Below are 12,379 nucleotides of genomic sequence, written 5' to 3'. Positions count from 1 at the left end.
CCTCCCTGGTGACTTTTGACTTGCCTGATAGACTTGAGGCATGCAAGGACTCCAGTCCTGGCAAGATGAACACAGCTTGCCATGTAACTCAATCCATTTATTGGTCAAGGCAATCCCAGATGACAGAACATCACAGTATTTATGCCACAAGCACCTTGATTATTTACCATTCTGTTTGCTTCCAAAATGCACTGCTCCAACCGTTGTTGATCCTTTAACAGGAGATAGGAAGCAACTACCAGTGCCATAGGGAGCAGAGAGCTTACGGAACCTGATTTAGGGAGAACTTCATCAAAACGCTCTGTCATGGGAGACCGCCAATGAATGAAGGTAATGCAATACAAACTTTGCATCAAATAATTACAGAAGTGTCAGAAACATTATAACCCGAAGAGAAAGAGAAGAGACTAAACCCTGCAATTCTTATACATTTTCAGAAGTAAAACATTAGTACTTTCTAACTGAACATAAGTAACTTCCTGCAAACTTTTGAGAAGGGGCTTGGGGAAATGTCTTGCCGAGCTTTGGGTGTTTATTTGCAAAGACAAAAAAGTCTTCTTGCATTTGCGTTGACATCCATGGCAGGACACAGTGCAGTCCTGTGAGAATGCTGCTCCAGGGCAAAGCCCTGCAGGGAATAACTAAGTACATGGAAAAAGATGTCATTACAAATACACTAAGTAATCTGGATAGATCATATTTAACCTATAGCCTAATTCTTACACCCAAGGATTACCTCACCCCATCCTGTTTTCTTCTGTGGTCAATTCCAGCTGTAAGGATGGAAAGTGAAACACCTTTACAGCCGGTCCCCTTTGATGATAACTGAGACAGAGCCCACTGCAGTTGTCCTTCGAGGACGTGAACCAACCTGTCCCACCATCTCTAGACACTTGGATGGAAGTGTGCTGCTGAGACCCATGGTTTGCCTTTGGAGAGAAGCTGTGCTGGTCTCTAACACCCCTCTTCACCCTCCAACCTACCCTCTGTGACGCACCCCTTCCCCACAGGGCACAGGGTGGGGGATAAGAGTTGCCTCGCGGGTGGTGGGCACCTGGCAGTGTTACAAGCCACCAACACTTATCCCCGAGCAGGGGGAGTGTTGGACACGCAGCTCTCCCTCGCCTATGCATGGTAAGATGTCTGTGCTGAAAACTCGCGTGCTCCTCCAGAGGTTTAAGGCAGTACAACCACACAGAGCTCAGTGGACCCTATCTTACTTTATTATTGCTATCATAATTATTATTTGTGTATCTATGTGGAAAGAGGGAGTTATCCTTTGCCCTGCTTGCTCCTAGACATATTTAAGAATATACTTACATGAACAGGCAAATTCACAATTCCTCTCCTAATCAATATATTATTAAGAAACGTAATCCAGAAGCTGAAAACAGAATTAGACTCATTACTGGCTTCCACCAGACTCTTCCTCTCTCTCCCACATAAGGAAAACAAAAGCATTTCCTGACAGTCGGCAAAAGGTGACTTTTCCAGCAGCATTTGTGTCTTGGGAATATTGCTTAAAATGGTGCAAAATGGTAGAACTTACTGAAAAACCTTTTGTGTACAAGCAAGGCTGGTTTTATCCAAATCAACATGCATTTGAGAAAGATATTCCCTATGTTAGCGAAACGCACAGTTCTTATGGAAATAAAACACGGACTCTTTTCATTGTCACCAGGCAGAAAGTTTCTAGCTCCTTCTGGATGTATGTAAAGCAATGAATGTCAGGACGTTGGGATTCTTCATGTGGAAGAGTAGTCGCCAGAAGGTGGATAAAGCTACACCAGCAGGATTCATCACTCAGCCTGTCATGTGGTCCCATCCAAGCATATCCACTCTCGTGAAACACCAGCATCCAGGAGGGAGCTGAGCTGCTCTCCATAGTTCCCGACTCAAGTGTAGAGAGGACAGAGCTCACAACGGCGACCAGGAGCCAAATTCCACTGAAATTGCTTGTTGCAGGAAACCCACATGAGTGAGGCACCTGGGAGACTCAGGGTCCAAGGGCCATGCCCAACTCCTGCAAGGACCTCAACCTATTTAACCTAAATCCTATTGCTTTCCTGATCATTGGATTGGCTTGTTTTCCTCACTTTTGAGAGTAATATCAATCCAAACCAAGCGTAGCAGGTTAACAAGCCTTTTACCTCTCTTTTTTTCTTCACTTTTTTTTCTTTTTTTTTTTTTTTTCAAATAAAAGAAGCCCCAGAAGTCAAATGAGATACCAACAATTACTGACACTGGTATGACTCTAGGCGCTCTTCTCCATCAGTTCAAGCAATTCTTTGTACACTTGTTCATACGCTTGCACACCCCAAAGGAAATCAAAGTGGACGAATTCAGGAATGTACTTTTTGTATGCCACATTGGTTATACGAGGCAATGTGATGTTTACGTCTTCGGGGGCTGAAATCCAGTCCTTGCCACCGTACCATGCAGCAAGTGGGGCTTTCATATTTTCCAGCTCATAGAAGGGAGGTGTGGTCTGGAAGACAAATAGTGTGGCTTCAGGAAGGAAAGCCTGGGAGGTCAATGGGAATGCCAAAAATTCAGAGTATTCCTGATTGCTGCTTGGAATTTCTCCCCTATACCGAGAGATGATACAGAAACTATCACCAGAGACCCTGACTATGCCTTGGGCTCTTGCGCTTCTCACCAGAGCATCAAAAAGTCATCACTGAACGACACAACAGACTTCTTTTTTGTAAGAAAGGTAGAAACCTGTTTGACCATATAAGGTAAATTCCATAAATCCCACAAAATTCAGCCTCAGAGACTGCAATATTTTCACTGTAATTTTCTTTTTTTTTCTCTTTTAAAACTGGCAAATGAGAATGGATTTCTCTTACCTGATTGTAATGAAGCATGTTATCACTGCCGTAATCATAATATTTGAATTCCCCTGTTTGATAGATCTGGAAAAGGAGGAGAGCTGTGTTTATTGTTCATGCATTAATGGGGACCATATGAAAAATTGGTGACCGGGGAACCACACTGCTCCCTCCTGCCACCAAAGCCCAAGGTCACGTGTGATATTGTCTTTAGGGAGGAAAGCTCAACCGCCAGGAAGACCTCAGCATGGTCTGCAAGATCGCCTCGCATTGCTCATATCTTCCATCCCTCCTCTTTCAGGTGTCTGGCAAGCTGCAGATTGTACATGTCTGGAGGCCCCAAAAACCCATAGTGCACCTAGCGTAGAACCAAGAGCAAGCCTCAAAGAAGACACAAATCAGCCTTTTGGCCGAGTTTCCTTTTACTGTCATGGTCAATGTCTACAACAGAAGGATATGAGTCTGTGCGCGTTTTCAGTGACTAGTTGTTTTATGATCAGTTGTGTCTACTGACCCTCAGCTCTTAGACTTTACTCTAGCATCTCATGTGCTGGCTTACTACCAGTTTTTGTTTCCATCTCCGTCTCCTACCAGCTCCAAAGAGCTTGGTCATCTTTTGTTGAAAGTCATGACGAGAAGAACTGCATCTGCGCTGGTATTTCATGTGATTTCCCCCTTTCTCTCTAATATAGCTCTCAGGGAGAGCAACGGAGGATTATACCCAAGCATTGAGAAGAGGTCCTCGGCAGCTGAGAGAAGAGCACATGGGCCTTGGTTGCATGTGGTCTTACTCTGCAGCAGGAAGTATTACCTGGCGCCAATGTAACATGTTTTTTAGGGATGTTGAATCAGGGTAGTGGGACAGGTAGACATCTATGCGGCTCTGCAAGAAACCATTGGAGACATTTATTCTCTGCATGGAGGGAAATCCCATTAGAAATAAAAATGATCCTGTTCAGCAGCTACATAAGTCTTTCACTCACACAGGCTAGCTGGAGCTTGCAATTGCACAAACTGCTTCATCTTAGCTCTGAGAAGGCACAGTGCAGCCACATGCCGTGCAAACACTCGCCACAGACAGCAGCATGAAGGGTGCTGTAGAGTTCCCTTCAGTAAGCCAAGGAATTCCCATGGTATGCTGTATCATGTTATAAGTCTACGTGGTTTTCAAACCAAAGTAAAATTCCGTATCTTGTGCTCAGGATATTTTGCAAAGACAATGAGCAACTCAGCAAGACAATGTACAACTCATCACAGTAGCTCTACGTGTTGTTTCTAACGCATTTCCTCCTTGGAATATTAAGAAAATCAACACTTTCCTTGAGAAACAGTGGCCCAGCTCTAACTCCATCCATGATTGTTTGGCATTCTATGTGGACCTGCCTCTGATTTTACTCACATGGGCGGTTTGTGGCAGGATCTGGACCTTGAAATCTTGTCTAGCCCCAAGGAAATAGCCCTTCCCTGTGTGAGTGGGTTATCACTGGGACCACCCAGCTCACCTGGACATGTCCCCAAAGAATCTACCGTATCTAGATCTACAGCAATCTGCACTAGTGTTGGCCCTGGTGGGAGCGAGGTAGGGCCAGAGACCCCCACCCTGTTGCCTGCAGCCTGAATTTTTCATTGCAGTGGAGCACAGGCAAAGGCTCTGATTTGGGGATAGATATGTTCTAAGGGATGGCAGACTGAAGAGGCTGAGGGCCCACCTCTCTTAGCAGCGAATTCAAGGGGAGTTTGTTCTGTAAGAGCCTGTTTTGATACTAAAACACATGTGAAATTACACATTGTTTAGTGAAAGAGAAACCCTAGGAGCTCCTGGGGCACTGAATGAATTTCTGCACTCTCCCCTTTGGCATCCTCCCCACTTGGGACACAATGTGCCCCGTGGGTGCATGTCCTTGTGTGCACTCTGGGCTTCCCTCTGGTGCCAATGCAAGAACATTGCAATGGCCAACGTAATTGCCAGATTGCAAAATGCTGACACAATGGCCAGAATTTTTGACGAACTGAAGAGGCGAAAGGCCAGGTGAAGGCAGCTAGTTGACAACTTTGGCTCAAACAATGAGAAACTGGATCACTTAAAAGGTAAGCTGGAGTGTACATACCACATTTAAGCTGCTGGTAAACCCACCAGGCAAGTAAAGGACCAAGGAGCAAAAGCTTTTAAAGATGGGGTAGCTGCAGAGACTGGAAATCACTTGCTTCAAGACCTCGCCCTTGTCAAAGACCACCGTGCGTCCTAAAATGAGCTGTGAAAGTCAAAGGCGTTGATCAGTGTGGTTCACGTTCCTCTTTTGCTTCCAGACACTCCCCACCTCTCTGCTCACCCCTGAAAACTTCTGCCTTCCTTGCCACACCTTTGCTGTGCTTTGTAATTTTGGCTTTTCAGAAATGGCCATGGCCCTGGAAGAGCCCTGATCTTCCTAGAAGAGGTTTCTCCTAGGAGGATGAACCCAAAAACAATGTCTAGAAACAGCTCTTCTCTGATTAGGGCTGGACAGGAGGATGCTTTACACTGTTTAGTGCCCCGCAGACTCAATAGTGTAGGCAGAAACGTACCTGCTCAATGCAAAGGGCACTCGGAGGGCAGGGAAATGGAAGTGATATGCAAGCACTGCATGACACGGGCAACGAGACCTTCCTGTTCCCCCCTTCCCTCTCACATCAGATGAGCATCTGGAGAGGACATACCTTAACCAGCACCTCGGGAAGGTCAAACACCCTTACCAAGGGTGACTTCATATTTGAATTTGTGGTGATAGGAGCCAAGGCGAAAAACATCTTGATTTTGCGATCCAGCTCGGGAATGGATGAAAATGCAATGAAACCTGTGGGAGGGAGAAGGAATCAGACCCTGCCCTGTTATTTCTGAAGGAGCTGTTGACTCCCAGGTGTGTGTGCCCATTGGAAGGACCCTCAGAGGTGGCTTTAGCAGGTTGTTGACTTGACCTGAAGCCTCTGCTGCTGATATATTTTGGCTCACAGCTTGACTGCTGAGTCCAGCTGCAGCTCCTGAAAGCCATTCTTGGGGCTCTGGCAGCACTGGGACACACCCAAAGCCATTGTTGCAATTGGTTTTGGGCCGTCACTGCTCAGAACTGTTCTGTTAAAGCAAACCTGTTCTTTTCCCCTCATTGTTTGGATGTGCCCGGACTTTACCCTCCCCATCCAGGCTCTCAGGAGAACACTCCCAAACAAGCAGTGTGTAGCTAACATAACTCTGGCAGTGGTCTGATCTCTTCCTAAATACCTGTGGTGGTGCCTTGAGAGTAAGCCACGTAGTATAACTGCTCCTGTCCAGTTTTCTGCAGAATATAGTTGATCGTTGCCGGAAGGTCATACATGGCCATCTCATGAAAGCTGCAGTGGAGATGGGAACATGACAAAATTGCTGTTGCTGACCTTGAGCATGACAGGCAGGACAGGGCAAGTAGTGGCATGGCTACTGGGGAGCACGCGAGGGCTCTAGCAAGTATGGGCACCCCTACAGTGTCTTGGTGGTGTTGTTTTATGCCCACTGGCAGATGGTGCGACTGTCAGGGTGCTGCTCCTCCAGCCTGTGGACACTGCTGAGGGTAACAGGTACCTGCCCACCCTTCATTTTTGCAGAAAATACCTGTAAGCTGAGTATTCCTGGTGGTGAAACTCAAACTCTCTGTGCTTTCGTGACCAGCTGTTCCCACGGCTGTTTCCGATCCAGACATCATAGCCGGCATCAGCAAGGATGAAGCCCAGGCTGCTGTTGGGCAAGTTGGTAACCCAGTTGCTTCCCTCCAACACCAGGCCATGCTGCAGGAGGACCACGGCCTTCGGAGCTGAAGAAAGAATAGGAGGATCATTTTCTCTGACCACTCTCAGAATTGACCGTTCACACCCAGGTATCACTTTTGCCAGCAATGCCTCAGGGAAGTGACTCCAGAGCAAGGAGATGGTCACCTATGTCCTCAGCCTCTTTGGAGAGCTGCTTTTGAAGTAGGTTCTTTGGTCATCCTAGGGCAGAGAAAATTGATATAGCAAAGCTGAAAAATAAGGTTGGACTCCACACTGAATGGAGCTCAGTAAATCATGTTCCCAGGAAGAAAGAAACCAAGCCCCATGGACACTGAACTGTGCCTTTTGCATGGAGGCCACCCTTCTCACGGTGACGTTAGTTTGGCTCAGGTACTCTGGGTCTGACCAGGAGGCACTGAAAATCCATCAGACTTTAAGTACCTCCCACGGCACGGTGACACCATGCTGCCACATTGCAAGAGACGTGGGTCAAGAGGGGTCAAGAGCATCTCCTCCACCCATTTCTGCCCACTTTAAGCCATATGGGTGAATCTCACCTCCCCAGAACAAACTTAAGGTCTTTTTTACAAAGGACTAGGAAGCCTGAAGTGCTGTAGGAAGACAGTGGAAGAGAGAATATGGAAAGGCTTAGTTTGGAAAGGACCTCTGGAGATCTCTGCTCCAATCCCCAACTCGAAGCAGGTCCAACTTCACAGGGTCATCATAAAGATATCTGAATTCATACAGTAGGGCGACCACAGGTTGCAGCATGAAAAAGTTCAAATAAAAGTGACTTTCCTTTCTTTTTTCTTTCTTTTTTCCTTCCTTTGTTTCCTCTTTTTTTCTGTTGGTTTTTAAACCCCCAATATAAGACTCGCATTTCCACCCTGGACAGCCGAGGACAAAGTGTCCTGAGTAGGAATCTGGCTTTTTACACTTATTTGCCATGTTCATACGTCAGTCCTCCTGCTTCCCAGGAGAGGGACGCTCTGCCAAGAATGGGGCATCACCCCCTCCACTTTGAAACAGTGGTTCAATTGAAGAACAGAAAGGAACGAAAATGGTGAGATGGCATTGGATTGGACATGTGGGGCTTTTTTGCTGACAAATGGCTTTTTGCGGCTCCACTGGCTGGCTTTCAGCTGGGATAAAACCTGGGGCAGGATTTCTCTGTCCCATTCATTCTTCTTATCTTTTCTTTCCTCTTTGGAGCAGATCCTCTCAGAACAAGAAGGCTGGCGTGGTGGGCACCTGCATTTCTTCTGCTCCCAAGGCTAATCCTACAGGGAAAGTTGTCTCCTTGAGGACCCATCCCATGATGAGGCGGCCCTGACCATGGCCCACTCCAGCCCAGCAAAGCTCTCAGGTTCGCTGGAGCAGACAGACCTTCTTATGGCACTTACGGGGGCAAAACATGCTGGAGCCCTGTGCCTCTGCTTCGTGGGAGGTGCTCGTGCTTCCTGGGTTTTCTCTGCCGTGAGGAATCCTCTGCATGGTGAGGTAATAGCCATCGTCTGTCACCACTTCATGCTCCTCATAGGGGTACCCGTGGTAGCGGACAATTTCACCCTGTGGGAAGGGAAGGACAGCATGGGATGGATCCCCAGGGAAGTGGGTGTCTCCATCCCAGAGGATGTCAGGGAGACCATCTGGGTGAAACCAACAGTGGCCGCCCTGAACTGGTAGTGGCAACTTCTGCTGTCAGCAGGAGGGTGGAGTAGGGACCTCACAACATCCCTTCCACCAACGCTGTGGTGATGTCATGACTTCATCTAAAATTTTTGGCAGGAGTGAGTTTCCCTCACTCCCTGAGCAGGTCTGGTAAAGAAGGACCCATTGTTGCTCTTCATGTTGCAATCAACATTTGTGAAGAGCAGGGCAGAAACGACAGCAAAGCTCCAAACCTGAGACAGCTGCTTTGACCAAACCTGTTGACTTGGACTGAACTCCTCCATAAATGTCTGCCATAAATCTCCATGTACTTAAGCACAGGTAGAAAAAAGCTCTAAAAAAGCCCTGGTACCAAACCCTGGTGAAGATACATGCATAGAGACCATGGGTCCTGCCCAGACGATGGCAGTATGCCCAAGCAGGAAAAGAAGGGACAGAAGTCAGGACTTACAACATCCATGGACACCTCAGGGCTCGCATCTGACTTTTCAGGGAGGCACATTAAATAAGCAACGGTGATGAACAGCCACGTCATGGTGTTCTGCAAAACAGTCAACATGATGAGCATGAGAGACATTGACAGAACTAACACAAAAGCCAGGGATTGCACACACCTCACTTGGCATGTGCTACACTTCTGTTGGTATATCAATCTGACCACTCAACAGCTGAAACAACTATAAATTTGAAATCTTCTAATTGGTTCTAGAAATTACTCATTTTTCTTGTCTTGAACAATGCCAGAGTCCAAACTCCATCAGATTTTAATCACACGTTCTCTGTTAGATCCCTGTATTCAGGAAAATGCATGTGTATGTATATGGATATACCATCCCGGGCAAATCTGGTCTTCGAGGGGATTCATTTAAAATGATGGCTTGGATGGTCAGAAGAATAGATTATTTGGTTGAACTGATAACTGAACTAATCAGGAGTGAACCACCCGGTTTTAAGTTGAAGGACCATGGAGGCTTTGTTCTTAATATGAAATAAAATAATGTTATTGGGTTGGGCTCTCCTTGTGGCTGAAAGAGGCCCCGGAACACACTTGACTTGTTTTTGCAAGTCTCAGTGAAATACTGTCCCAGCAGACCCAGTGCTTTTCCTGAGAAGGATTTTGAAGTATTGGTTTTGGCATGTTCCTACCACAACTATCTTACTATCATTTTATTTGTTGGAGGCAACACATTTGCAACAGAAATACTGTCTCAGCTGTTTTGTGACATGCTTAATTAGTTATATTGCGTGGAGCCCACAGCAAGGAGCCCTGCCAAATGCCCGCTGAATGCATGTGCCTGTCCTGGTCTCTGTGGGAAGCAGAGACCACAGCTGGATGCCAGGGCCAAGTATCTTCTATCCACCTTATTGCTTCCCTGTGAAATATCTTCCTGGGGAAAGAAAGGAGAACTGCAAGCAGGTTTCTGTCATTTTCCATCTGACCCTCATCATCTCCTCTCTCTTTTGCTGGAGGAACCGGCTTCCCATGCTGCAGGAGCTGGTTTTGCGTCTGGGGAGAAGGCCACGTGCTCCCTCTGCTGTCCCTAGAGCAGGAGTGTGGAGGATCACACAGGCACTGCTTCTCTGATGGAGGGGACCTAGGGACACTGTTTGTCCACCCTCCTGGGGTGGCAGTGGTTTGGCTCAGCAGAGCCCCCAGGATGGTGACAGCCCGCTTCCCATGACTGCTCCCCACTTTGGGGGACGAAGGGTTCCTCACCTCCACTCTGAACCCTCCCGGGCTGCAGTTTGAGGCCAGAACCCGCTCATCACATTGCCTGTTGCTCCTGACATCCCCCCTGTGCAGCGGGGTTCTCTTTCCCCAGGGGAAGGCAGTGGAGGGATCATTCCTGGGACGCTCCTGAGGAGCACGCGGGTCTCCGGGACACACAGACAGAGGTGGGAGGCACAGCAAGGAGAGCCGCCATGCACACTCAACACAGCCCTCCTGCAGCTGCCTGGCTCCAGACAGCCCTGGTCTTGTAACCTTTAAGACTAAGCCTTTCAGCAAAGCAGACACAGAAAGCATTTTTGTGGCATAACATCACGAGAACAGCATGCAAATTCAGGGGGAAGAGCCTTGCCTGGGATGGCCTTTTCCTCCCAATAGCCAACCTGCAAAAAATATTCCTTTTGTGAAGGGTCCCTCAGCTCAGCAGACCTTGAGAGCTCTCGGTGACCTCCGAAAGGTGCAGCAGGGCGAAACCTCTTCCACCAGCAGCACGGTCCTGATGCCTGAGTGCTCCCACTGCAGCTCCTGTGAGCAGAAACGACTTCTGTTCAGACCCAGGACTCCTGGGGAAACCCTGCCCTTCCATCCGCAGGGCTCTTCAACTACCTACAGCTTTCTCCTGCTGTCCCCTGGGATGGCCTCTGCTGGCAGCCTGTGCAAGGAGGAAGGATTACCCGTTGCGGTCCAGGGGGCTGCAGCAGAAGAGGCGTGGGTGCCTTTCTTCCCAAGGTACTCCACACAGGAGGTCCCCGCCGCCCGAGCACGCCACTCTCGCCCACCACGCGTCAGGCTATTATTCCCTCTGCTCCACGCATTTGGGAGTGTCACAGGTCGCCACTCCCTCTAATCCTTCTCCTGCAAACATGTAATTTACCTGAGGGCTGGAGCCTGCGCTGAAAGGAGACACCCTTTCTACCCTAGGCTTGCTTGGGAATATTTTTGTGTCTCCGTGGAAGAGTTGAGAGCTGTAACAAATTGGTTATTTACACTTGATGCAGCACAGCATCACCTGACGTCACCCGTGACCCCTGTGGACTGGAGGACGTGCAGACCACTCTCCACCTGCACTGGGGCGCAAGGGGCTGGTGTTGGTGCAAGGGGCTGGTGTTGGTTCATGGGGCTGGTCTTGGTGCATGGGGCTGGTGTTGATACAAGGGGTTGGTGTTGGTGCAAGGGGCTGGTGTTGGTTCATGGGGCTGGTCTTGGTGCATGGGGCTGGTGTTGATACAAGGGGCTGGTGTTGGTGCAAGGGGCTGGCACTGGTGCAAGGAGCTGCCGTTGGTACAGGGGCTGGTGTTGGTGCACGGGGCTGGTGTTGGTACAAGGGGCTGGTTTTGGTGCATGGGGCTGCTGTTGGTGCACGGGGTGTAGCACGATGTGTGGGGCTGGCTGTGTTGCATGGGGGCTGGTGCTGGTGCTCAGGGTGCTGCGGGGCTCATGGTGCACAGCAGGGTGCATGGGGCCAGCCTAGCTCATCCCAGCAAGCTCCTGTGGGAAACCCACCCAGCTCTGTTTGGCTCTCTGTGGCCTCCTGGTGTGTAACAATCCACTGCCTGGAAATGCAAAACCTCCCAGTCCCCCTAACGACTGCTGGGAGTGCTCTTTAAAAAATGAAAATGAAATCCATCCCCGGAGAGGGAAGAAGCTGGTGCTGAAGGTACCTTTTGCTCTCACCAGCCACGGGGTGCAGATTTGGTGGGAGGACATGTCTTTTCTTACTGAGCCAAAGGATGCTCATCTGGACCACAGCGAGAGGTGACTTTCTCTGCTGGGTGTCTGTGTCCACCCAATTTTCAGTTACCTCCAGCTGGTCGATTATCTCTGTGTGTGCTTATTAGGTGTTTTTTGCCCATCCTGCACTTCTCCCACAGACTTCATCTCTTCCCAGCCTTTGGCCAGCCACTGACCGATGGCTGATGAGCTCCCTGCGGGGACGACGAGGGGTGGCACGGGCCGTGGGTGTCATTTTTGGCAGCGCTGCCTTGAAGGCTGCCTCTCCGCTCCTTGCCAACGTGCCCACGCACTGGCACTCTGCAGCGACCCTGCACTGGCTTTGCACTGTGCGGGCTCCTGTCTCCTCTCCCGGTCTCAATACCTACCAGGTCTGGCCAAGCCGCACTTGCTGAAATGCATTCTTTGGAAAGAAATGCATTGAATGCATTTGAAATACATTCTTTGGAAAGCCTAAATAATTCCACCTTGATTTGAAGCTGTAATGACTGGCCTTTACCAAAGACTAGCTGGAGGCAGCGCCAGAAGCCCTCCCAGCCTGGCTCACCCTCACGTGAGCGGTGACTCACACCAGAGTCTGATTTTTCCCCTGCAAGGAAAGGAGGAAAGGTGGAAAAACAGGATCAAGTATGCTGAAACA

At 48.9% G+C, this 12,379-nt stretch overlaps 1 protein-coding gene across 1 annotated transcript; it reads right to left on the bottom strand.

Moving 5' to 3' along the window:
• Positions 1-2,254: 2,254 nt before the first annotated feature.
• LOC134516933 (lipase member M-like) lies at positions 2,255-8,820 on the bottom strand. The gene is made up of 9 exons (XM_063337778.1): positions 8,731-8,820; positions 8,012-8,177; positions 6,454-6,652; positions 6,088-6,197; positions 5,529-5,665; positions 4,943-5,086; positions 3,646-3,717; positions 2,853-2,918; positions 2,255-2,488 (listed from the first exon to the last, which is right to left on the bottom strand). The coding sequence occupies exons 1-9, from the start codon at positions 8,812-8,814 to the stop codon at positions 2,255-2,257; spliced, it is 1,212 nt and encodes a 403-aa protein (XP_063193848.1). The 5' UTR covers positions 8,815-8,820.
• Positions 8,821-12,379: the final 3,559 nt, after the last annotated feature.

The sequence above is a fragment of the Chroicocephalus ridibundus genome, chromosome 6, assembly GCF_963924245.1.
Source record: "Chroicocephalus ridibundus chromosome 6, bChrRid1.1, whole genome shotgun sequence".
Classification (NCBI taxonomy): Eukaryota; Metazoa; Chordata; class Aves; order Charadriiformes; family Laridae; genus Chroicocephalus; species Chroicocephalus ridibundus.
Note: the sequence above shows the minus strand (reverse complement) of the source record. Positions and strands in the feature narration are given on the sequence as shown.